Below are 27,451 nucleotides of genomic sequence, written 5' to 3' on the forward strand. Positions count from 1 at the left end.
CCACAGCCCACAGCTCAGCGCTCTGACGTGGGGTCTTCCTGTCCAGAGTCATAGCCCCAGAGGAGCCTCCAGCCTAGAGCTAGGATGAGTTTCTACTCCAACTGCAGATAAAACTCTGATTTCCTTTTACACTGACATGTAAATCTTATTTTAGGAAGACTGATATTCATGGACAAAAATTTCTAAAGTCTGTGGGTCTCTTTTTTAATGTAAATAAAACATTTCCTGCTCAAAGATGAAGTTCAGGAAAATCAAATTAAATTGCATTTGCCTAAGCCAGAAAATATACTGATATAAACTCGGGGGAATCTGAGGCAACCCCACCAGGCCCCACCCAGCCCTACTTTGGATTCTGCCTGTGGGTACAGGGCTTCAAGCTTCTTGCCCAAATTTCCAGGGTCAGCCTGACCACCAGCTACATAACCACCCTTCTTCCCTGGTCAGAAACACTGCCCAGAGCTCAGGCTCACCTCCTCCAAGAATCTCTCCCTGACCACCCTGGCCCTGGACTTAACGTTAGCCTCATTTGCAGCAGCGTATTGCCAAAGAAAGACGACTTTGGATCAAATCCCCATGTGCCATGGTTTGCTGTGTGACCCTGACAAATTAAGTAACCTCTCTGTGCATAACAATCCTGCAAGGTAGCTCTGAGGATAAAAGAAGAAGGTGTTTATAAGGCACATGGTCCTGAGCCCAATACTCAGGTGCCTGGCAAAGAAAAATGATCCTACAGCATAATGTGTTGCCCCCAACTGTACTCTCAGCCCCTTTAGGCAGACCCCCTATGTCTCCTCTTTCTCCTACCCTCCAGCTCACTTGACACAAGACTACACATATCAGTGACACTAGAAACAACAATCACTTAACGCTCTTCACACACATTATCACATTTATGTTTAATCCTCCCAGTGACCTGACAAAGGGTGATGGTGCCCATTTCACAGATGGCGAAACCAGGACCTAAATGATTTTTTTTAACTGGGCTAAATTATACAAGCAATGGGAAGTAGAGCTCAAATTTGCAGCCAAAGCTCACATGGCTCCAAAGCTCACACGCTACCACCGACCCAACATGTCTCTCAGCCTGTGCTGAACAAATGGTAATTGATGGCCTGAGGTTCCCAGGCCTTCTGTACCGCCTCAGAAAAGCCACAGCTGATGGGGAAGGTGGGGTTGAAATGACTCCTCTTTTTGCAACCCTCCAGAGACCAGTCTGCGAGGTCAGTGTTGGGGGTGTCAGCCTAGGTCAGTCACCCACGCTCCCCAGGGCCTGGATTCGGCCTCTCAGTCTTGGTTCCACATCCATAAAGTGGGGGTAATAAAATTCCCATTTGTTCTGAAGACAAAGTGAAATAACACAGGTAAAGTGCTTAGCCCAGTGCCCGGAACATAGTGAGAACACTAAAAAAGACTATTGTGTCGGGCTTCCCTGGTGGCGCAGTGGTTGAGAATCTGCCTGCCAATGCAGGGGACACGGGTTCGAGCCCTGGTCTGGGACGATCCCACATGCCGCGGAGCAACTAGGCCCGTGAGCCACAATTACTGAGCCTGCACATCTGGAGCTTGTGCTCCGCAACAAGAGAGGCCGCGATAGTGAGAGGCCCGCGCACCGCGATGAAGAGTGGCCCCCGCTTGCCGCAACTGGAGAAAGCCCTCGCACAGAAACGAAGACCCAACACAGCCATAAATAAATTAATTAATTAATTTAAAAAAAAAAAAGACTATTGTGTCTATGCCCCCAGCAAAACCATTCAGGGTTGGGATGTTTCCTGAAAATTCCCTTTCTGGGGACCCACCTGCCTGGGCCTTAACACTTGGAGGGCTCCAGGCCCCCCAGGCTGCCCTCATGCTTAATCCTGTCTCTCCTGAGGTTAATATCCCTGTTCATATATATATTTCATTTCATACAGTCGCCCCTGCATGGTCTCGTTAACCAGAAACATGCAGCATATAAATGTGAATTTACGATGGGGTCTGGCTCCCACATCCTGTTTCGGTGGCAACACTGGGTTCTCACCTACCAGCTGTCCAACTCTGATGGAAGGTGACAAAGCCGAGGGCACACTCTGCCGTGCACGGAGGGGCCGAAATAACACCCCACACAAAGGGGTGCGTGGAAGCGGCCCACTGAGCGCTGGGGACGTGAAGGTGGGCACCAGGGCCACGGGGTCAGGGAACATCAGCCTGGGGCCCCCGCCCCTCACTCGCGGGAGAAGGGAACAGCATCTGCCCAGATCTGTTTGCTGTTTAGGGTGGGAAGAAAGGAGGGGGTGAGACCAGAATCCCACTCGCCTTTTTTCCACTTTCACTTAAAGAATAGCACCATAAAGTAGAGACTAATATTTTTTTATGACCCCTTAACAACTTATCCTCTGTGCTAACATACTATAAATAAATGTCAGTACCTTGTTATACATGTGGTTTATCTTAGACACAAGCAAAGAGGAAACCGAGTCTGTTACTGAAAACTGGTGTTTGTGTGCATGTGCGTGTGTGCATGTGCGTGTGTGCATGCGCGCATGTGTGTGTTAGTGTTTTCATTACATTTTGGACCCACAGACCAGCCTCCATCTCTTTCTTCATATCAAAAGCCCCAAGTCTTCCACAGGAATGAACTGTAATGACCATTCCCTAACATGTTGTAATTCCACAGGGATGTCCCTGGGGTAGGGGCAATCATAATACTTTGCAGTTTAAAGAGTCAATACTTTTAATAAGTCTGATTTGGAAGGGGGACATTTCACTGGCACAGATGTGCCCCTCAGCTCAGCCCTGCTGCCCACCCACCGTGGTTAGAACGCACATGGAGGCCTTCAGGGGGCCCTGAGCACCTCCATCTGGCAGCTGATCTCCCCGAGGCAGGCCTTACATCATCCAAACTTGCCCAAAGTTCCTGAGAGGATGATCGTCTCGGGGTAGGGCAGGAGTCTCCCTGGGCTCGCTCTCCTGAGCCGTCTGGTCCCCAGAGCTGGCAGGGCCTCCCCAGACCTCCCCTGGGAGCTTGGCCAAGTCACACCTCCTGTCACACCGAGTGTGACCGATGCTTTGTTTCACATCAACTCCCTTCTTTTACTTAATACCTTATCTTCTAGCCTCCTTCTAAGCAGCGCTACTCACAAAATCACACATTTGGTGTGCTAGGAACACATTTCTAATAGCTATTAGAATAAACATATAAAGTAACATTTTCCTAATCGTGGAATAAATATATAAGTATGGACCAAAAAAACTCATTCACCTATCAACCACCTGTACCACCACAGGACTCAGGAACGCAGAATGTCACATTCTGAGGACCACAGGCATGGAAAGTGCTAGGCGACCTTTGATAAATAAATGAATGGGGGGGCACACCTGTTCATTTCCTCCCACCCCAAAAGTGCATTGCAGCTGTCCTACGTGGAACCCCAGAAATCCACGCAGCCCATTTAAGGGTCTTGCTGAGCAGGGGGTGGCAGGGGATACGGCAACTACAAACTCTCCCCCAGCTTTTAGCTCGTGGGCCCACCGCGGCCTTGAGTGGGGGACGGAAAATCTGGACAAGTAAGCTGCTTCCCAAGTGTGCCCGGTCACCCCCTGCACCAGGCAGAGCCCGAGCACGTGGGCCACACCAGCCTGAGACCACTTCCCAGTGCAAGCACCCAGCTGGGCCAGGGAGCACCAGCCTCAGGAAGACGCAGGGGGAGCCCCACCAAAGGCAAGGCCCCAGAAAGGGCCAGGGGGACAGCAAAGGACGCAGCAAAGGATGAAGGCAAGCGGCCTGCAGCCCCCAGGCCCCGAGGCCGGCACAGAGCCCTGGAAAAAGGCTCCTGGCTGGGTAGAGGGTATACTGAGCCCTTCCTACCCGCAACCGCATCTGTCTCATCCCACAGTCCTGAGAGGCCCAACACTTGCCAGATGTGGCCGCCCATGGGGACCGAGTTCATTTTCCTCCCGTCCTGTGATAATACTTGGCTGTGTTTATTTAACTTTCTGCTTTGGATGGAGGAGAGATGGGCCAGGAAAATCAGTTTGGCTCCCTTGGATCAAAACATAGCAGCCCACACATCATGCGAGGACACCCACACAGAGAAGCTCCCCCTGCCCCACCCGAAAAAGCACATCTGGCCCACTGCTGGCAGGGGCCGGCCCAGACCCTCGGGCGGCTGCTCCGTGCAACTCAGGGTAGGCTGAACTGTTGCACACGCCCCACGTGCCCTGCCGGGGCCAGGCTCCTCGCAGTATCCCAAGCAGCTCTCTCAACCAGGCCGAGAAGCTCAGAGAGCTTTCAGGTGACACAAGGTGCAGCTCGTGGGGAGTGGAACCAAAATTCACAGCCAGGTCTCCCTGCCCCCAGACCCTGAGGAAGGTGAGAGAAGGATGGATGGCAGGAAGAAAGGAACGTCCATGAGAAAGGCTCCCGAGGCCCCAGGTCTCCATCCTGCACCTGCGCGTACAGCTGTGACTACTTCTCCTGGCTCTGCACGCGCCCTGGCTTCTGGGTGGGAAAGGGGGCCCTCTTGGTGAGTTCATACAGCCAGAGAGAACCATCCATGCTCCCTGTTCTTGTGGACTAATTTCAGTGCCTCTACCAAGGCCCATGGCCCCCGAAGCATGCTCCCAAGGCGGGCAATAAGGTCCAGGAGTCTGGAGCGGGACTGGCCACCAGGGCCTCATAGCAGGGCAAACACGGGAGCTCCCCCACTGCCCGTCAGGCAGGCTCAGCCATCCAGCTGGCAGGACCCGGCCGGCCCTTCACTCGGGCCCCGTCTCACATTCGCCCGCAGCCCGCAGCCCAACCCCTTCTCTTCCACTCCCGGCTCCGTCCCTCGCTGAGAGAGGCACCCACAGGTCCAAACCCTGCCCCGGTCCCACCCCCTTCCTAACCCCCTCGTTGACCCTGGGGATGTGCACCTTGAAGGCCCGGTCGACCCCGGGGGAAACATACACGGGAAGAGTCCCACGGATGCCCAGGGCAGCCTGGGGCCACTCGGGCAGGGGGAGTCCTGGGGACCTGCAGAGTAGTCTGGAAGCGGGAGCACACCCCCTTGCTCGCGGGCTCCTCGCCCCACTGTGGACGGCCACCGAGGGGCCTCTACAGCACAGAGCTCAGCCCGAGGGCCCCCGGTCCTGCCCTGCCACACCCAGCTCTCTGGTCTAGGTGCCTCGGTTTCCATTCTTATTCATGCTTCTGCAAGGAAGCTCATCGCTGTATTTGGCCTGTGAGGTCTCCCCATCGGGAAACTCCAGTAGCTGAGACCACAGGGTTGGTAATCGGGCGGACCCTGGCTCCGAGGCCTGGCTCTACCACTAACGAGCTGGGGTAGAACCCAGCAGTGGTTTACGGCTGTTCTCGGCTTTCTCACAGGTCAAATGGGGTGATACGAATATCAAGCCCTCAGAGGTACTGCAAGGCAATGACATGACACAGGAGGATGCAGAGCATGGCATCAGATGTTCAGTAAAAGCCCAATAGATGGTGCCCACCAAGGGGCAGGGGTGGTGGTGGTCTTAGCTTAAGAGACCTCTCCACAAACAAAGCCGTGGCGTTCGCATGGAGCTTTACTGCATTCGACACACCTTCACACCCTGAAGGAATCACATTTTCTTCTTGAGGGTGTTGGGTCAGGATGGGCAACCCCATGTGTCACATGTCACAGAGGAGAAAGCTGAGGCCCAGGGAGTGGAGAGCCTGTGGGTCACACGCGGCTGTCCCGCCCAGCCCGGACTCCAAGGCTGGGCTCTTTCCAGGGACCTGCCAGAGCGCCCTTGCTGTTAGCATTGCCCACTGCGTTAGTCACTGCCGATCACACACTCCGGTTTGGGGGTGTGAAGGAACAGGCAGCACCCCGAGAAGCTAATGCAGCCGGCACTTCCTTACTAGAATGGAGAATTGGGCAGTGGTCATTTCAACGGGCCCCCGGGCCCCTCTTCAGACCTGGAGGCCCCAGAGCACCCCCAGGACAGGGAAATCACCCTGAAGCCCAGCCCGGCCCTGCCAAAGAGATGAACGTACCCAGGCCAGATGGGCACCGAAAGACCTGAGGGCCAGGCAAAAACAGAAGCCTGCAGCCCCTCTTCCCAATATTCCAGCCCAGGGAGCTCCCCATGGGAGCCGAGGTCAAGACTCCAACTTACCTGCCCATGACGGATGCTTGAGCTCCTAACAGAAGACGGTGCCAGTTCTCCACATGGCCCGGTACCCACCAACAGACCCCCACACCCGCCCTGCAGCCCCTCCTCATTAGGTTAAAAAGAGTTTTCTGGAAACCAGATGCTCTGGAAAGGCATCTGGGCCAGGCACAAACCCCACGATAGGCACCCCACCCCCAAACCTTCTGAGAGGCGGGCAGTGTAATTGAAAGAGCCCAGACGTGGAACCCAGCAGGCCTAGGTGTAGGTCCTGCACCTCTGACTCAGCGTACACATCTGTAAAATGGGAGAAATACCAGCCCCTACTCATCGTCAGACAGTTATAAGCACGATAAACTCAGTATAAGGCTTAAAAGCACCCAGAAGCCCACTGAAGACCCGTGATAGGTAGAGAGCAGAATATCATCAGGGCGCCCCAGGTGCCAGGCACAAGGCTAAGCACTTTGGGGGCAATCGTTTGTTTAATCCTCATAGCCCCCTTATCCTGTTTCCCATGAGAAAACCGAGGCTTAAGCATCGTAAATGACTTGTCCAAGGTCACACAGCTGCAGATTAGGAAAGCCAGCCGCCCAGCTCTGTCTCCAGAGACAGCACACCGCTGCTATTCCAATCATCGCCACTCTTGCTGTCGTGCTGTCACCTTCAGAACAACCTTCAGAGTCCTCTGTCTGCATCCAGGGCCTGCCACCAGCCGGCCCCAGTCCCTCTGCCCCTGAAGACCCTTCCCTAGCTTATGCATCCATGCTCCAGCCCATGCATCCACATGGCCTCCTGCTCCCATCACCTAAAATGCCCCCCTCCACGTTGGAGGCCCCACCTGACCTCTACTATCCAAGAGGCCTTTCCAGACCCCTGGGTAAATAGACCCCCCTCCTCCCTCCACACCTCCTCCTCTGGTCCCCCCAGTTCTCTCTCACCGCACTCAGCTGGGGTACTTGAGCACGCGAGGCTGCCCTAGGTTGTGAGCTCCTCCAAGCCAGGGCCCCATCCTGCCTCCTTCTCTGTCCTCACCCCCAGCCAGGGCCTTGCCTCGGCAGGCAATCACTACCAGCTGGTTAAAGTGAAGTCACCCCAAGCCCTTGGCTTTTTACCCTTTTTAACTCCCCAGATTGTAGGGGGAAAAAATTTAAAGACACGTGGGCGTACAAAGAAAAATAAAACTGTCCCAGGATGCTCCTCCTTGCAAATGTTGCAGGTATTCTGGGGCGGCTGGCCTTATGGAACACTTCCTATGCATTACATTTCCCTTTTTTTTTTAATAGAAGTGGAACCCCAGTTGTGTCCTCACAGCCTTCGGCTGTGCAAGGTGGCTCTGGAAAGCCAGCTGCAAGAAGTCCACGGGCCCACGGGGAGGTGGTCAAAGAGGGGCGCCAGGGTAATGGGGGGTCTCAAAACCACATCTTAGGAGGGAAAGTGAAGGAAGAGACACTGTTCAGCCCAGAGGGGCAAGCGCAGGGGGACCCCAGAGCCGTCTTCAGGCATCTGAAGCGCAGTCACAGGTAAGAGGGACAGAGCTTGCTATGTGGTCTCAAGGGGTCAAACCAGGACCAACCAGTAGAAGTCACTACAGGGAGATTTCAAGAAGGAACAGATAGGATTCTTTCAGCAGAGGCTACGAGGGAAGGTCTGCTCAGGAGGTAGTGAGGCCACTGGCATGGGAGGGGGTCAAGCACATAGAGAGACCCCTGGGGAATTTAAGGCTCAGATAGGAGAGGAGGTTAGAGATGACCTTGACCAGCTTTTCTAGACAAGGATCTCAAATGGCCACAGGGGGACCAGAGGTGACTACTGGGGGGCGGGGGGAGAGTTGGGTTGTGAATGACCCACCTCCCAACCAATCAAAGCTGCCACCCAGAGTATGCTCAGTGGGTCAGATCTTCTGGCTTTCCTGGGAAGGCCAGAGATCTGAATGTTTATATGAGTCACTGCAATTTTCAAACAGGCCCAATAAACTTCTCACAGGCCAGAGAGCATCCTTGCACTGCATGCTGGAGACCCCTGGTCTAACAAGGAACTCACAGGGCACATGAGGCAGTTGAAAGGAAGGGGCCTGGAAGAGCAGCCGTCCCCAGAGGAACAGAATGGGTTAAGGCACGGTTTGGCTCTCTGCTCCACTCCAGGACTGCAGCTGGCCTCCTAGCTCTGTCAGCTGCCCAGCCCCCGCCCAACCTGCCTGCCTTAGCCACCCAGCCTGGAACCCCAGATCTGGGAACAGGACAGCTGCCCTGGGGCCGGCTGGCCACAGCCAGCCAGGGAGAGATTCCGTTCCCCAGGCCCCGCTGAGAACCATTTGTTCATTTGGGATGGATGCCACAGGGGCAGCGGACCTCTGTCCCCGCTCTCCTCTCCCTCTTCCCCTGCGCCTCCTAGCCTGAGAGCAGGGAGAAGACCTCCCTGTGGCACAATCATTGAAACTGTGACCAGCATGACTGTTCACTGAGCATGAACACCAAGGACTGGACCGGGTGTTTAACACACAGCGGGCTCATATAATCCTCACAGTGACCCTTCGGGGGAGTTTTTAACCATCCTCACTTCACAAGTGAGGAAATCTATGCTCAGAGAGGTCAAAACACTCATCCACGGTCACACAGCCAACAAGTGGCAGAGCTAGGATTCAAACCGGGCTTATTGGACGCTCTAAAACCCCACGCCACACCACTGGGTCAGAGGGTCCTGGCTCCCACGTATCCACGTACCCCCTCCACCTGGTGATGCTCTACAGGGTCCAAGTACCCAGTGCCTGACTGGGAGAGGACAGAGCCAGTGTACTGGTATAGACTGGGACGTACTAGGCTAAGATGTTGAGCCAATTCCCTCAGTTTCCCTGCCTGTCCTATGGGGGCTTCCAGACCAGATGACCAATGTCTCATAGGAAATGGGTGGGGGGGGGGGCGGCCCGCTGGGGTTAAGGGCAGCAGCTGGAGGAGACAAGGCCCCCGGGGGTAACCTCAGGCTTGTCCCATCATCACTCCTGGAATTGAGCACCCCGGTGATTCTGATGTCTCCCCAAGTCAAGGGCCTTGGTTCCAGCACAAGACTCTTTATCCAAAGCAATAATACCTGGGAAATCTCAAGTTGGATGGGCTGGTTTAGTTTTTTCAAAAACACATTAAGGGTTTCCCTGGTGGCGCAGTGGTTGAGAATCCGCCTGCCAATGCAGGGCACACGGGTTCGAGCCCTGGTCTGGGAAGATCCCACATGCCGCGGAGCGACTAGGCCCGTGAGCCACAACTACTGAGCCTGCGCGTCTGGAGCCTGTGCTCCGCAACAAGAGAGGCCGCGAGAGTGAGAGGCCCGCGCACCGCGATGAAGAGTGGCCCCCACTTGCTGCAACTAGAGAAAGCCCTCGCACAGAAACGAAGACCCAACACAGCCATAAATAAATAAATAAATAAATAAATAAATAAATAATTTTTAAAAAAACACATTAAAATAAATACACAGGTATTCAAACCTAAAATGTCCATGTGAGGATGCCCGTTACCCTTGGTGCCCAAGGGGGCATGGGGGCAGGGGACAGGCTCCAGGGAGCTGGCCAGGTTGCTTCTTGATCTGATGCTGGTTACACAGATATGCTCACATCATGAAACTTCAGTGAGCTGAACACTTATGACTGGTATGTGAAACTTTAACAATAAAAAGCTAACTTAAAAAGCATTGAGGAAGCACTAAATTAACTGATTTGGAATCGCATCTAACAGACTGGAAAGTGAGAAAAGTTGAGGAGCGGTATAGTGTGCTTCTATTTGCATAGAGGAGGAGAGAGAAAATACATACATTGCTCACATGTGTGCACATACATGGAACTGCTCCTGAACTAGACACAAGAACCTAGTAACATGAGTGGCCTCCAAGGAGGGGAAGTGGGTGGCTTGGGGTGTATTTAACTTTGTGCCTTGTGCATTCATTAACAATTAATTTTTTTTCATGTTTATATGTATTCTACTTAAAGTCCCCTGCCACACCACCGGGGGTACCCAGATGCACTTTGGGAAGCAATGCCGTGTCATCCCCTCTTGGTCACCTCCCCAGGTCTGGCCCTGCTAGGCTGTGGGACTTTGGGGAAACTCCTGTCCTTCTTGGCTCCTCTGTCCCTTTGTGCACTGCTACACGGGGTCTCCCCCAGGGGCCCTCCCATCCTGATGCCCTAGACGTCATGACTGGGTGAATCCGACCCCATGACCCAAAGCCAGCCTAATGGGCAACCGCCTACTCCGCCCTCAGCCCACCCTGACCCTGACCCCGGACCGCTAGACCTTCCAAGACAGCAGGACAACCTACCAGGGCCACATGAAGTCAGGCAGGGTGTGGCCCACTAGGTACCTACTGCCCCAGCCTCTAATTCAGCATGCTTCTTACGCCCTAAGGAGCCATCTCTCACCCACTTGGACCTCGATGGACTGTCAGTCAAAATGCCCTGCCTTCCCCTGGGACACAGCCAGGCTAGATGCTCAGATCTGCTCAGAGACGGATCCTTGAGCAAAACAACACTGGACATAGAGCCAGCGGAGGCTCTTTGACTGCAGGGGCAGTTCCCTGAAGAGAACAGCCATCCCATCTTGCTCTGCTCATCTCCGAGGCTCCCCTGCCTGGGTCCTGTTTCTCCTTCTGTTCATTCCCCTTATCCTCCCATTAAACTCCCTTCCGACCTGAGCTGTCCAGAGTTCATTTCTGTCATGTGCAGCCACTGAACCCTGATGCACAGGAAAGCAGCACAGTAGCTGAGATCATCGGGATGGTCCCACCAACGTCCCCCACCCAGAAACCCACCCCCAGAAAGCCCAAGCGCTCCCCAGACAGGAACCAGGGGTCCACACGCCTCCTACGCACCTAAGCGACTTGGAAAGTCCAGCGCAGACCCCACTTGGGCTTCCCCGGGAGAAGTTGAAGGAAGCAAGCAAACACCTCCGCGCTCAAGGACGTCAGCAGGGTTAGCTGAAGCCCCACCACCTCCTCCTGGAAAGCCCAGAGGACGCAGGACGCAACACTACCGGCAAAAGTGTGAGGCTGTGCCCATGGTCTAGCTGAGGGCTGCCAGGGGCCGAGATCTGGGGCAGAGAGGGCCCTGGGCCATGGTCACAGCCTGACCCTCAGCAGCTGTGGGACCTCGGGCCAGCCTCGTAACCCAGCCCTTTGAAGCGCCACCTGTAACCTGGACGTGACTAATCTGCCTCCCCAGGGTGTAAACGAAGGGCCCAGCATGTCCTGAGCCCTGCTAAGTTATATTTAAATTCTGCCAACCATGGTGCAGGGTCTGGAGGGCAAACAAGGACAGAGGCATGATTCCCTCTCTCGGGTGGGCAGCCTAAGGTTCAGGCAGGAAACATGAGTGGTCCTGAGTACTACCAAAGCCTCCCTCCAAACCTCCATGTTTCTCCTAAACAACCGAATTAACTGGCTTGGCTATACAATTTGATCCAGACAGTTTTGTAAGCCGATATCATAAAAAATTAAAAAATTTTTAAATAAACACACACACACAAAGAGCTCACAGACTGACAGGCTCAGTACCCCATTTCTCCACCCCCTTTGAACCCAGGAGCATGGGCCAAGACGGGGCTCTGACGGAGCGAGGCATAGTGTGTGATCAGGAAGCCAGGAGAAGGCCAGACTTCCCTGGGAGTGTGGATGGCCAGGGAGAGGGATGGGGCAGGAGGGGGCTGGGTCTCTTACGAAGCAGCCACAGAGCAGTGGTCTCCATTCTGCAGCTGGGCATCTCTCCTTCACAGGTATAGAACGCCCCCTCCCCAGCCAACGCAGGTAGAGCAGCGCGCTGTCAGGGCCTCAGGGTCTGGAATGAAACAAACCCAGGCCCACAGCTGGGTGACCTTTGGCAAGTTATCCAACCTCTCTTAACCTCAGTTTCCTCATCTGCAAGACGGGGGAAGAGCACCTACCTTGGTGGGAGAACAACGTTGCTTAGTAAAGGTAGCCATTATTATTTTTCTTAAATTAATTTTTATTGGAGTATAGTTGATTTACAATGTTGTGTTAGTTTCTGCTGTATGGCAAAGTGAATCAGTTATATCAATACATATACATATATCCACTTTTTTTAGATTCTTTTCCCATACAGGTATTATTAATAAAACTATTATTAACCCTTCCCTGCCCTGACACCTCTGACCACTCCTGGAAAAAAAAAAAAATAAGAAGCCCCTGGGCAACAACTGGACAAAGACAGATCCTGATACGGAGTCAGAACAGGAAGTACTCTGGGAGTTTCCCAACCTTTGTTAAGCAATGGAGCTCCCTGACCTTTCCACGAGAAGGCTAATGCATAACCTTAATTCATAAAAGAGGAAAGAGAACTGGGGGCCCAGCACCCCACTTCTCAGCCTCTGTCTGGCCAGTTCATCCAGGAACAGTGGGAAACCACTGATCCAGTCTAATGTCCCACTGGACAGATGGGGAAGCTAAGGCACAGAGAGATGGTGTAACTGGGGCAAAGTCACACAGCAAATAGGAAGCAGGGCTGGACCAGGAGCTGTCATTGCCACAGCTCATTTAACCCTTAGAGTGCTGGCACTGCTTGAGGCCTCCAGGGCCAAACAGGTAACAGAGAGGGATGAAGAGGGCTCATTGTGATACAACAGGGGGCAGTGGGAACTGTGGCCTTCTACAGCACACGCGACCTTGTGGAAACGCGCAGAGCCAGCCAACCCCTGCTGTGCAGAAACCAGAGCCAGTGCTGCCAGATCTTTTGATGACTTTGAAGAAATACTCTAAATCTGGATTTTTGTAAAACTTTCCTGAATTTTAAGTGTTACATTCTAATTCCAAACAAATTTTAAACCTGAGCAGCCAATAAAACAAAATATTCTGGCCCTGGATGTGGTCCTTGGATAACCAGTTTGCAACCTCCATTCCAGTATTTCAGCGTAGGTCCTGAGTATGTTTTTTGACATTGAGTCAAATGACATGAGAGGACTTCCCTGGTGGCGCAGTGGTTAAGAATCCACCTGCCAATGCAGGGGACACGGGTTCGATCCCTGGTCCGGGAAGATCCCACATGCCGCGGAGCAACTAAGCCTGTGCGCCACAGTTACTGAGACTGCGCTCTAGAGCCCGTGCACCACAACTACGGAAGCCCGCGCACCGAGAGCCCGTGCTCCAGAACAAGAGAAGCCACCGCAATAAGTCCGTGCACTGCAACGAGGAGTAGCCCCTGCTCACCACAACTAGAGAAAGCCCACGCGCAGCAATGAAGACCCAACGTAGCCAAAAAGAAAATAAATAAATAAATTTTTTAAAAAATAAAAAAATTTTTAAAAGATAGCTTATCCATGATACTGCTGGGAATTGATTTTCACATTCTTTAAAAAAAAAAAAAAATGACATGAGAGGTGCTTGAAAGGTATCTTCCCCTACAAATCAATGTCATACCCAGGTGGCTAAAATTCTACCATTAGCTATTCATTCCTTTGAGTCAACAGTGCTTTCCCAGGATATTCTTTTAAAGAAGATTCCAAACAGTTCATTGTAAATGTCTTTGTCTAGAGGAGAGACCTGAGCAACATTTCAGTCCTGGAAAAACAGAAATTAGTAATAACCACAACAATAATAAAAAACAACAACAGCAATAACTAACCCAAACTGAGCAATAACTATGCTTGAGGCACTCTCCCAAGTGCTGGGGGACACAGTTGTCTGGAAAGGTTTCTGAGAGGGAAGAAAAGCACATGTGTATTTTAGATAAGAAGCTGCTAAGGTCCCCCCAAAATACCATCCCCTCGCTGAGATCAGACACTTGGTGTCTTTCCAAAAGAGAAGCATCCACCACATTTGTGATCTCGAAATAAGTCTGGCATCTTCCAGGGACAAAACTTTCAGCTGCCAAATAGCTGGGGCTCGGCTAAGGCTCCAGCCACCTGACGTTCTCTGCGGGGAGGGTGCATGGAGTCCCGGCAGTGGGGAGGGGAGGGCAGAGGGAGGCAGGGGAAAGTTTATCTCGACACTTTTCCCTAAAATGCTGATCTTAGGTCTAGACAACAGAAAAGATGCTGCTAAAATTACTACGAAGTCTTTCCCCCAAAGGCATTTGGTTACATCTGATTTTAAAACACTTGCAGAAAGTCCACTCTCTTGGCCCATCCTGGGCCTCCAGATGAGGGCTCTGGTAGGAGCCTCCAAGATTACCAACTCAATAAAGAGAGGCGGAGGCCTGGAGAGGATTTCCCAGGAGGCAGAGCAGGAACTGGAACGTGGATCCCCGACCCCGAACCAGGGTGTGGGCCCCAGAGCCACAGGGACCACCACGTGCCTTAGCCTGAATGAGAAGAGCTGGGTAGAGCCATGCTGGCAGGGAAGGGGATTCTCAGGCTGAGCTATGACCCTGGTGGTAGGAGAACTGGGGAAAGAGTAGTTCAAGAACAAGAGAAAATAAGTTTAAAAGAAGACCACCAGGGGACTTCCCTGGTGGCGCAGTGGTTGAGAATCCGCCTGCCAATGCAGGGGACAAGGGTTCAAACCCTAGTCCAGGAGGATCCCACATGCCACGGAGCAACTAAGCCCACGCACCACAACTACTGAGCCTGCGCTCTAGACCCCGAGAGCCACAACTACTGAAGCCCGCGCACCCTAGAGCCCGTGCTCCGCAACAAGAGAAGCCAAGGCAATGAGAAGCCCACGCACCGCAAAGAAGAGTAGCCTCCGCTCACTGCAACTAGAGAAAGCCCGCGAGCAGCAACAAAGAACCAACACAGCAAAAGAAAAGAAGGCCACCAGGCCATCCACTTATCCCAGTGGTTGTTATCTGCACATGAAGTTTTAACCCAACTGTCCTCTAACCCTGTTAGATAAGTACGTAGCAAAGCATGGTTATCTCCATTTTTATCAAGGTTCAGAGAGGTTAAGACGCTAGTCCAGGATCACACACCCGGTAGTACCAGCTGTTCTATCTGCCAACCTCTCTAACCTCAGTTCACAAACCTCCCTTCTCTGTGCTCCAACACACTGGCCTTTCCTGAGTTCATCAAATGTGGCAAGCCCTCCTGGGGGTGATGAATTGTACACCACTATCAACATCACTAACACCCTCCCACATGCCAGGCCCACCATCTCCACCAAGTTACTCATAGTTCACTCTCAGCTCTATCATCCCTTTTCCTGGGAAGCTTTCTATTAATTTGAAGTCCAATTCCGCTACTCCTTGACATACCCTCCCCTGAGTCGCATTATAGCATCATATCCACAGCCACCTTCCCTCTACAGCAAGGTTGCATAAAAGTCACCTGGAGGCACTGTTAAAACTCAGAGTCTTGGGCTCCACTCACAGAGATTTCTGATTCAGCAGGTCTGGGGTGGGGCCTGGGAGTCTGCATTTCTAACAAGTTCCCAGGTGATGTTGCTGCTTATCCTGTGCTATCCAGTCCAGAAGCCACAAGCCTCGAGTGGCTATTTAAATTAAAATTAATTAAAATTAAATAAAATTAAAAACAGTAGTTCTTCAGTCATACTAGGCACATTTCAGGTGCGCAATAGCCACACGTGGCTCATGGCTACCATACCGGACAGCACAGACCTAGAACATTTCTTTCAAAAGTCCTGTTGCACAGTGCTGGTCTAGACACCAAAGGGCAGGTACTGTTGTTAATCATAGGCTCATCTGTGTGAGTATTTGATTACTGGTATCTCTTCCATAAGACTGCATTCCACGGAGGACAGGGCCTAATATTGGATGAAGGGTGGATGGATGATGGATGGATGGTGAGGACTCTGGAAGGGGGCAGGGACCCGCCCCCCAGTGGCCTAACCCCACTCTGGCGGGCAGGCTACATCACCTGATGGAACGGCGAAGCTTTACACTTCACCACCCCGACTGTCCTGCTAGAGCATACGCCCTCCACTCAATCCCATAGCCCGTGTCCCTAAATATGAGCAGCAGAGGACGGTCCCCCAGGTGCCAAATAACCATGCTTAACTGAGAGCAAAGCTGTACTGGAAAAGAAAGCCAGCTCTTAGCTGCCCTGACTATTTTGAGTTCTTCGATGCCTAGCAAACAAGCGCCAACAATCTGCCTTTAATAGCCCCAGTTCTGAGTGTCTTCAAGACATTTCTTTCCAACTAAGTAACCCAAATAAATTTAGCGACTTTTTTTATAAGGAGAAATAATTAAAGAACAGATGGTGTTGCTTACTTTGAAATTTTTGCTCTAAAATAGATTTTGTGGGCACCTTGGTTGGAGTTCAACTCCCCCCGCTTCATCCGTGTGTCAGAAAAGGAGATCAGCTCACTAATTACCTGGCTGTCTTTTCTCTACAAGATCCCAATTTAAGAATCTCGTTTCATTCTAAGAAAATTAATTCAAAATGCCAAATAATTTAAAAATGTATTAAGATTCCCCTTAGACTAGAAAGAGGAAAGGAGCTTTCATTTGTCTGCTAAAAATCACCTTGGGTAGTCGGAGTGAAGTTTAGCCCTTAAGACTTGATCCCCAGAATTGAGATTTTGGCAGAGCTATTGGTTCCATACGTCCACAAAATGTTTCATCTAAAATATATGTGCTTTTATATTGGTCTCTGACCATTTCTATGCCATGGTCTCTAACCGCTCCACGCAATTTCCCAACCCTTGGAGTCTTGTTCTCCTCGGAAGCTAGACTCTTTTATTTGCATTGGAGGTAACCTATTTCCAACATGCCAAAACCTGTTCACTTTCAAAGCCACTTTTGGAGACTTTATAGACTGAAATGGAATAAAATTTAAATTTAATAAAATTTGAGACCCGAACCAAAAAAAAAAAAAAAAATGAACTGGTTTAAAAGCCAGCTACCCAGACGTTGAGGAAAATATTCTGAGAAAGCCCCACAGGGCGGAGGGGGAGAAAACCAGACCATCGTTAGCCTGCCAAATGTCATTTGGGGCTGATTTTAGAGGAGAACCAGAGCTGGGGATGCAATGCAATTATTTAAATCCAGAAAGAAAAATGTTTGCTCCGAAATTTGGCACCAGCTGACTGCCTCTGATTCTTCTCGTTTTCAACCAAGTCCACGCACGGGTGGGGAAGTTTCCAGCCAGAAGGGCATACCGGACAAGGCTGTTACACCTGGCCTGGACGTGCAGCTTGCAAGCTGCAAGTTCCTGGCATTTTTTTATCGGATGAACTGAGTTTCGCACTAAAGCATTGTGGGGTAGCGAATCACATTTTTCTTTAACTCACAGGTTGTAACAAGAAGGGATTTTCTCCCTTCCTTTGTTTCTCTCCGTCTCTGCCTTTGTCCCTGGCTGGCAGCCCCCCTCTGCCCCTAGCCCGCGCGCTCTCTCTTTCCCTCCCCCTGGCTGCCGGTGTGTGAAGCCCTCGTCTGGCTGTCACTCAGGCCCCTTTGTGGGCTCCACAGGCCTCAGGGTATTACAACCTCCCACAGCCCCAGGCCCTCCGCAGCCTCGGAGGCTGTGCTCAAAAGACACGCTGCGCTCAAAAGCCGCCGGCTGGCCAGGAGTTTGCTTTGACACCCACAGAAGGGCTCCGGAGGATGCACCAAATGCCCTCGGATGGTTTCCTCCCTACCCCGGAGATGGTTCCGTGGAGAAAACCAATCGGCACCACGTCCCTGTCCTATTAGGGGGAGAGCTGGGAAAGAAGAGCAAGACAGAGCGCTCCAGCACTCCCTGGCTGGCGAGCTGATAAATTAATTCCAACAAGAGTGTGGCAGAAACTCTGGGGTGGGGGGCCAGCACCCGATACACAGAATCATGGGTGCATTTGGGCTGAAAGGTCACTCGTTGGTCTAGGTCATCCCTGCAGGAATTTTTGAAGACAAGTTAGTTCAGGCCAAGAGGCTGCTGCTGCCTCATCTTCTCTCCTGCTCGGCCCCCTGCTAGGTCAGAAGGGATGAGACCCACACTGTTAGTGAGCACAGCTTTTCTAGCACCTTCCATCTCCCTGCTTCCCTTGCTCCCACCCCTCAGCCCAAAGCTCTCCCCTGCTCTCCTTTCTTCTCAGCTATCCACGTCTTTCTTCTTCGTTTAGAGGGTCAGAGCCTTCCTTCTCCAGGAAGTTTGCCTGGGAGAATAACAGCAGGATTGTTTGCTGCAGGCTAGTAAGCCTGTTCCATCTCACGGCCTCCTCAAAGCAACCTTCCTAGATGAGATACTACTGCTATCCCCATTTAGCAAATGAGAAAACTGAGGCTCAGATGGGTTAAATGACTTGCCCAGCTAGACAGCTGCAGAGCCAGGATTTAACTGTTTCTCCAGAAACGTGAATGGATCCTCAATCCCTCTGGATGACCGACACTGTGGACCCTCTGCCAGCAAGGCCTTGCCCTGGGGTGTGGCCCAGAAGAGGGGATTGGCAGCACTGAGTCACCCCCACTCTCTCATCAGACCACCCTGGTGACTAATGACTCGGCAAAGCAGAGAGGCCCCCGTGGGGGACGAGGCCTGCGATCGACCTTGAACTTAAGAGGCTCCAAGCTCTGACCAGCATCACTAATGGGCCGGGAGTAACCTGAGCCAGCCCTTGGATGGAAGCTCCGGGCACCATGGCTGGCTGGCCTGCCGGCGGCTGGCAACACTACCTAGATAAGAGCCTGACTTCTCCATTTCACGGGGCCTCTGTTCAGCGCTACCTTTTCTCATACAACAAAGCAGCTCCCGTTTATCAAGCGCTGACTGAGTGCCAGCGCTCTGCTAAGCACTTTACACACATTATCTTGTTTAATCTTCACTGCTGTGCAGAAAAACTGTGTTAATGCGGCATTCTAGGCAAGGAAACTGAGGCTCAGGAAGGACAAGGGCACACGGCTAATGAGCCCAGAGCTGGTATTTGAAAAGTCCTACGTTCTTCGCCACAGTCCCGTGCTACCTTTGGAAGGAGATTATGGCTGATTTGTTATCTTCCTTTCATTTTAATATATTTTCACAGCACACTGCATCATGCCAAAAGGGAAAAAAAGTTGTAACTTGATAGGAAGAGAAGAGGGGGAGGAAAAAAAAAGGTTTGGAAGAGTGTTAATATTTTATTTGATGGGAAAACTTCACACACACATGTACAAGCACATGTGCATACATGTACCCATACAGACACACACACAGGCACAATAGCCTTAATCTGCTGTTTATTTGGGATTCCGTGATTGTCAAAAATTAAAAATTTCAAACGCTCATTTTTCTCCTCTAGGGTGTAGATCATCAGTTTCAAACTGCGCAAAAGGACCCAGACACAAATTCTTCCCTATCATGCTTCTAAGCTACCCAAGAGGCTTCTGAGCCCACAGCGAGGCACCATAGCCCTGGCCCAACATTATACAGGCTCCTTCACATGTTTCTTCAGAGCCCTAGCATTGGTCCTGGAGGTGGAGATTAGAGCCCCCCTTTCCCAGATGAGGACCCTGAGCCTCCCAGGGGGTGAGGACCATGCCCACTCTCACTCAGCTTACAGGTGGCAGAGCCAGGTTCCCAACTCAGGTCCACCTGCCTCCAAAGCACTTCTAACCTGCTTCCAACGTCCACTCATTCCAGTCCTAAAGGAGGGCGGCTGCTGGGTGGTCCTGGGATCATCTGCAGAGATGTCCACCCAGCACTCGAGTGACGGGAGAGCATCACTGAAGTCCTCAGCCCTGGTCAGATTTCAGGGAGGCAGGAGCCCTGGGCTGGGAGACCTGGGCTCAAGGATAAACCTAGGAGGCTCACTTCCCCTCTCCGAGCCTTCCTAGTCATCAGATCTTAATTTTCCTACAGAACAGGAGCTTTTCTGGGTCTCCTACACAGAAGGAAACCTGACCCCTTGCTCTCTCTCCCTGGACCCCATCTCTCCAGCAGACACCGAGATGCCTAGAAAAGGACCACGTTCTAGGTGCCCTGTAGCAGAGGCCATGAAACTCCGCCAGGCAGGCACCCTCACCCACCAGCAGCTGCCCCCCTCCTGGATGGAAAAGAAACTCATGGGCGGGTTTTTAAGCCTCGAAATAAAGTTTAAGTATTACGTGGAAATTACTAAACAAATCAAATCACTGTTAAGTGGATGTCATGGGCTTCCTCTAGACAATACGTTTAATGAAGATTATTGTCCTCTTGGTTATAGTTTTAGATTTGCATTTTATTATCAGAGAACCACTTACGCATTACTCTAGGATTTTCATTAGGTAAATAAATTTTTATGTGGATTTCATTATATTCCCTTGGCTGAAATCCTGGTCACTTAACAGCAGGAATGCTGCTTTGACATCCTGTGTGTCAATCAGGATGTAACTGTTTCCTCTGGTTGTTGAAAGTACTTTTTAAAAAATCTGGTGTTGATGGCAAAAGGAAAAGGGACAGGGTCAGAACTCAGGGTAGAGTCTGTGTCCAAGTTCTTTCACTGAAACATACACACACAACTAAAAAGGAATTTTCTGTTTAAAGAGATATGTGTATGTGTCAAGATATATATATATATATATATATATATGATATATATAAACTTCATATTAAAGTGTTTTATACATAAAATATATATATATCTCATATACAATATTTTTCTGGTGTCTTCTTCACCCTGCTTTGGCCTGTCCAACATGAACTGCTGCTATAGCACAGAGGCAAACAGGACTGAGGTGTAGACCAGTCCTGGAGAAATGAAGTTGAAAGAAACAAGCTTGGGAGAAGGCAGGAAGGAAGACAGTGGGGGTAGACATTCCTGGAACCGCAGCCATCAGCAGGAAAAAAAATCTTTTCTAAGAAGTCTAATATGAAGCAATTAAGCTAATTGGAATCTAGATTGTACCGGGTGCCTCCGGAAACTTGAGACCAGGGGAATCTCCTTGCTGGAAAAAAAAAAAAAAAAAATCACACCACTATATGAATGAATGAGGGAGTGAATGAATGAAGAGGTTAAAAACTGACCTTAACATCCAGGTCTCATCCACCCGGCCCTTGAGACATAGGAGCCTCCAGGTTTTCCTTTTCTAAGGCCCAACAGGGTTTTAGAAGAATTTGCTAATAATAAAAACTCAGCTTATTAAAAAGGGCCGCCACGTGCCAGGGACTGGGCTGAACTGATGTGCATGATGGCATCCACCTCTGGTCCATCCAGCCCAAAGGACCAAGAGAGAACCTTCCAAGATGCCTTTCCTGAAAGTACAGCAGACAGGCAAACATCTCGAAGTGGCCCAGGGAAGAACAGCAAGCAGGGGCCACACAGCAAGCCTGAGGGAGGGTGGACGAGTCAGGCTTCTTGCTATGAGGATGCCCCGAATACCTTCACGTGGGTTTTCACGAGGACGGCCTTGTGGCATCTTGAACCTTAACTCCTGCCCAGAATCGGGATTCAAATGTTGAGGTCCCATTATCAGCTCTGATTATCTGTGTGATTTGGGGAAAGCCAGTAACTTCCCTGATTCTCAGTTTCTTGTCAGTGAAAATAATGGCACCAACTTCATAGAGGTATTTTGAGATTAAAAGAAAATTGACACAGACTGAAAGAAAATATTTGCAAATCATATATCCAGGCTATATGGAGAACTCTGAAAATTCAACAACAAAAAAACAAACAGTCCAATTCAAAAATGGGTAAAGGACGTCAACAGACATTTCTTCTAAGAAGACCTACAAATGGCCAATAGGCACATGAAAAGATGCTCAACATCACTTATCATTAGGGAAATGTAAATCAAAACTACAATGAGATACTACCTCATACAATAGGATGACCACTATCCAAAAAAAAAAAAAAACAGAAAATAACAAGTGTTGGTAAGGATGTGGAGAAATTGGAACTCTTGTGCACTGTCGGTGGGAATATGAAACGGTGCAGCCACTGTAGAAAATGGTATAGCCATTCTCAAGAAATTAAAAGTAGAATTACTATGTGATCCAGCAGTTCCACTTCTGGGTATATATTCAAAAGAATAGATAGCAGGGTCCTAAAGAGATACTCATACAGCCATGTTTATAGCAGCATTATTCACAATAGCCAAGAGATGGAAACAACCTAGCATGTATCGACAGATGAATGGATAAACAAAACATGGTACAACTATACAGTGGACTATTATTCAGCCTTTAAAAGGAAAGCAATTCTGCAATATGCTACAGCATGGATGAACCTTGAGGACGTTATGCTAAAGACAAATACTGTATGGTTCCATTTTTATACGAGGTACCTAGGTCAAATCCATTGAGACAGAAAGGAAAATGGTAGTTACCAGGGGCTGGGAGGAGGAGGGAGGTGGGGGTTATTGTTTAATGGGTAGAGAGTTTCAGTTTCAAAAGATGAAAGAGTTACGGAGATGGATGGTGGTGATGGCTGCACAACAATATGAATGCACCTATTACCTTGAACCGTACACTCAAAAATGGTTAAAATAGTAAGTTTTATGTTATGTGTTTTTACCACAGTAAAAACATTGGAAAAAATAAGAGAAGTGAACAAAGACTACTTATGTCTAGTGCCACTGAATGTTGTCTACACAAAACCATCGGCCCTCGAAAGGCACCCTTTGCAACAATTTTTTCAGCTGTTGAAAACCACCTAAAACTGGGCTTCCCTGGTGGCGCAGTGGTTAAGAACCCGCTTGCCAATGCAGGGGACATGGGTTCGAGCCCTGGTCAGGGAAGATCCTACATGCCGCGGAGCAACTAATCCCGTGCGCCACTACTGAGCCTGTGCTCTAGAGCCCGTGAGCCACAACTACTGAGCCCGCGAGCCACAACTACTGAAGCCTGTGCATCTAGAGCCCGTGCTCTGCAACAAGAGAAGCCACCACAATGAGAAGCCCGCGCACCGCAACGAAGAGTAGCCCCCACTCTCTGCAACTAGAGAAAGCCCGCATGCAGCAATGAAGACCCAATGCAGCCTAAAATAAATAAATAAAATAAGTAAATTTATTAAAAAAAAAAAAACCCACCTAAAACTACCTGCACTCCAATTTCAAGTTTTTTAAGGGCACAGCAAAACCTCCTTAATCTTCAATCCCAAAACTAGTCACCTGTGATACTCAAGCAGGGGCTTGACTGAGCATTTCTCAATGACCTTCACAAAGGCTGGGAGGAAAGAAGCTAAAGGACGTGATAAAATGAGGAGGACTGAAGTGAGAGTCTCCCAAATGAAACAGTGGCCCCCTGCAGGGGGACTTTGAGGGAATTTTATTTTCTTCTCTATATTTTTGTGTATTATTCATGCCATCTGCGATTGAGCAAGTGTTGCAAAATGCTGAAGTCTTTTCCATCCTATGAACTAAAGGAAATAGCCAAGGAAATAGGAGAGGACAAGCATCTCAGAAGCATCTTCGTGCATATAATAAAAGACATGATTACATTTCCCCACCCTCCAATCAGCTGCCTGAAGTCATCACTCACATCTCCCCATCACCTGCTCAGCCCCAGGCACACGGGCCTTCTCACCTTCCTTGGACATCAGGGCACTCTTCTGTGCAGGGCCTTTGCACGTGCTGTTCCTGCTGCCTGGAGAGTCATATCACCTCCTTCACGTCTTCATTCACAGTCGCCTCCTCAGGGAAGCCTTCCGTGACCCAATCTAAAACTGCACCTGCCCAGCCGGGCTCCCGGCCTCTCCCCCTTCATTGTTTCCCTGAGCCCTGATCACTAACACACCACACACTGTGCGCCCACGTACCATGTACACTGCCTCCCCGCCACCAACAAAAACTAGAGGTGGGCTGCAGGGGGGCATGGATGTCGACATTTTATTGGCTGCCGCACCCAGAGCCCTACTCCGGCACCATCAGGTGCTCAGCAATAATAGATTAGAGGAGTGAGTGAATGAATGAAGGTTGACTTTAAATTATTCTTACCTACTTATTAAAGCAGCCCCAAGACTCTCTTTTGTCCACACTTTCTTAGTAACCCTAGTACAAACTGCTGAAAGAGCTTGACTCTTCTCTGATTCAGACTTTTCACTAATTCAGAGTGGCCTCCTGCCCACAGACTTTAATAAGCGCACCACGAGATGGCCCATCTCCAGGGTCCTGACCCCACATTCCAAGTCCGGGGCATATTTCTTGAAGAGCATTTATCACTCAATCAAGCCACCCACCCTGCCAACACTGCTGAACACCACTTACAAGAGGCTCGGCCATCACTGCTTCAAATCTCACTTGTCCTCAAATATCTCCTGTTTATCTTGGGAACGGTCTACATGAATAGTCCGTTTGTTGGAAGAACATAATATTTTCCTTGGCTTTTAGGCAACAGTCTGGCAAATGAGCTTTCCCCGTGTAACTTTCTGACGGCTTTATGCGAGCAGTTAATTAGAATTATACAGACATGTTTAGATAGGTTTAAATGAAGCATAGTTCGAGTTTGTGAAAATATATATAATTACTCACACCGACACTTCCCACTGAAAAAGCAAAGGCAACATAGGCAAGATCCCTAAAAGCAACAGCAGGCACTAGGAAAGCCCCCACCAGCTTCAATGGCTCCACTTTGGGGGCCTTGGGGAGACCAAGCCCTGGCGGGGGACCTGCAGCCCCACCACCTAACACTTTCCTCATCAGGCTCAAAGTGCAGCCAATGTGTTCCCAAAAGGGTCCCTGGGGTGGGCGCCAGGACCCAGGCGAGGCTCGCATGGACACGTGTACACAAGCTGGGTCCCGCCCACGCACGGGAGCAAGGCTATGATTTGTCACACAACCAGCTATGGAGAAGAGGTCTGCAGACCCAGGGAGCTTCTTTCTCTGCCCTGCGGGAGACACCTCAGCACTGAGCAACATCTTTGGTAGCCTGAGGACCTAAATAAGGGAGAGCTTCGAGGCGGGCTCGCCTAATCTGGTTCCGTCCATCTTCCAGCTGAATCCCCCATCCCACCTGTGCCCCGGCTCACCTCAGTGTTACCCAACCTGGCCAGGGCTTGCCCTTTTCTCTCCCCCTGCCCAGTCCCATGGTGACAGTGTGGCAGTGTCCACATCATGTGGATGTGTCCCAGAATCCACTTCATCTGACCCCTGTCAACAGTCAACCTGACTATTCGGGTCAAAGAATTCCTCAAAATTCCTCAGATTCCTTGTCTTTAAACTTCAAAGAACTACAGCCAACCTTCTTCACCTTTGTGTTGTCCAAAATAACCAGCTGGCTCCCATGCCAGCCTTAACGATTTAGCATCAGCAAAACTGATAACTGAATGGCTTTCCCAGGAAGAGGATGGGCTTGACAGCCAACCCCCATCCCCCACAAAGGGGTCGACCCCGCTGTTTCACGGGCAGAGGGAGTTCCCAGCCATGAAAAAGAAATGTCCTTGGGGCAAAGCGACTGGGCACGTGTGGGCAAGGGTCAGATCCAGACATCCAGACGTGCATCCATGCTGCCTGCTGGTTTCAGCCACTAGGCCAACCAGCCACACAGGCTGGCCCATAGCTCCATCCTCGGCCTGCCCCCCACAGGCTCTCCACTGTGTGACCCACCTCCAGATTCAGATGTTTCCACAGAACCAGCCCTTGGAGAAGCCCTCCCTGCCAGCAATCCCGTCACTGTGAAGAGAAAAGCATCCACAGACTCATGGAGATATTTTGTCCCTCCTCTTCCTCAAAGAGCCAAGAACACAGGAAGGAATCTGGGGCCCAGGGGAGAGGGAGAGAGAAGCAGATGAGGCAGAGGAAAGAGACAAGGAATTCAGGTAGGTCCTCCATTCAGTGCATATTTACTAAATGTCTGCTCCATGCCACGCATTTGCTGAATCCCTCCTCCTCCCCTCTCATCTTTCTTGGAAAGCCTAGGGATACAGGAGTGGACAAGTCGAACCCGGTCCCTGTCCAGGTAGAGCTGAGAGTCCAGTACAGAAGGAAGACTGTAAACAAGTAAACACATAAATAAACTCCTACTGAGAATAACTAACATGACGTTAAAAAAAAATAGAGACCAATAATAGCAGTGGGCCCACTTTGGGGGAAAAGTAGGCAGGAAAGGTGACACTGAGCTGAGTCCAGAAGGATGAGAAGGAGCCAGCCAGGCAGGAAAGTGGGGAGAGTGATTCCGTCAGAGGGAAAGACGGACAAAGGAATGGTGTAGTCCTAGAAAAAGAAGCGAGGAAAGAGGGACTAGGAAGATTAGGATATGGGAGAGGGCCATAATGAGATGAGGGAGGTGTTTCAGAACCTTGTGTGGAAAGAGATACAGGCACTGGCACAGGCCTCCTAGAGCCTGCCTATCCCCAGACAGCACTAGGTATCTCCCCAGCATCCATTCCTTTCTTGCTGACCAAACTTAAAATTTGTTAATATCCCCAGAAGCCACTAAATCTAAGGAAAACTGGGGCTCTCTAGAGCCCCAGGAATGATGCTCCATACCCTAGCCTGTGTTGGTCTAGGATGTGCAGGGGAGGCCATTCTCACCAATGAGACACAAGGGAGGGACCAGAGGGCCATTTAGGAAAGGCATCCTTCCTCTGAAGACAGACCCGTGTAAGGAAGCTTCTCTCTCCTGGTTTTGGGACACTGATGTGTGGGGATGTGATGTCTGGCACCACAGCAGCCATTTCTTCACCATGAGGAGACAAAGCTGAGGGCAAGAGCCAATGTGTTAAGTAGGACAGAGCATAAAGATGGAAGGCACCTGAGTTGCTGCTGATGGTGTTGACTGCCTCACTAAGTACTCTGAAGCCACACTCCCTCCAGACTTCTTGTCCTATGAGATATTACATCCCCTTATGCTTGTCTTGAACTTGGATTTCATGTCTTCCATCCCAACTGATAGGATCCCTTGTCAGCCAGCCAGTTCTATTAAAACTGGATGTCTGGCCTAGCTGCTTGCTCTTCCTCTTTCCAGAAGACCATTTAGGTTTTTCCGTGCCACTCCCTGCCCCAACCAGTCAGAGGTGCAATCCTCTCTCTAGGGGAAATTCACAACCTCAGGATCTTGGAGAAAAATTCTATCCAGAGCAGTGAAATGTTCAAAAAATAGATCATAAAGATCAGGGGAGGGAGAAAAGGGGAGAAGGCATTATGCTTAACGACACTGTCCAATAAAAGTTAAAAAAAAAGAACCTCACCATGCCTGAGTTCGTGTTCCTGCTCTAATCAGTAGAGGTTACAGGTCACAATGAAATCTTTCCTAGGTCATTTTATCTTTGTAATACTCCTAGGAGGTAGGGACATTTTCCCTATTTTATAGTTGGAGAAACTATATATATATATATAGAGAGAGAGAGAGACAGAGAGAGAATGGGCTCTAGTGCCAGGAGGCCTGTGTTCAAATCCTGACTCCTCCTTTCACCAGCTGTGTGACCTTGGGCCTCAGAGCCTCAGTTTCCTCATCTATAAAATGGGGATAACATAACTGCTTCTTAGAGCTGCTGTGAGGATAACATGAGACACTATATAAAGGACACCAGAGCCCTGAGTATAGTTTCCAACCAGGCTGTACATGATGAAGGCCTGGAG

General features: G+C 50.4%; 1 protein-coding gene across 2 annotated transcripts in view; it reads right to left on the reverse strand.

Annotated features, from left to right (window-relative positions):
• Positions 1–27,451, reverse strand: part of ZNF423 (zinc finger protein 423) — a 335,079-nt gene that overhangs the window by 284,761 nt on the left and 22,867 nt on the right. The window contains exon 1 of one of the 2 annotated variants that reach the window (XM_059904840.1): positions 23,460–23,548. The exons of the other annotated variant lie outside the window; for it this stretch is intronic. Coding sequence (XP_059760823.1) covers positions 23,460–23,472 — 13 coding nt within the window. The 5' untranslated portion in view covers positions 23,473–23,548. Of the gene's footprint in view, positions 1–23,459; positions 23,549–27,451 lie in introns of those variants that run through there. 2 annotated transcript variants of the gene reach the window in all.

Source organism: Balaenoptera ricei, chromosome 19 (assembly GCF_028023285.1).
Source record: "Balaenoptera ricei isolate mBalRic1 chromosome 19, mBalRic1.hap2, whole genome shotgun sequence".
In the NCBI taxonomy this organism is placed as follows: domain Eukaryota; kingdom Metazoa; phylum Chordata; class Mammalia; order Artiodactyla; family Balaenopteridae; genus Balaenoptera; species Balaenoptera ricei.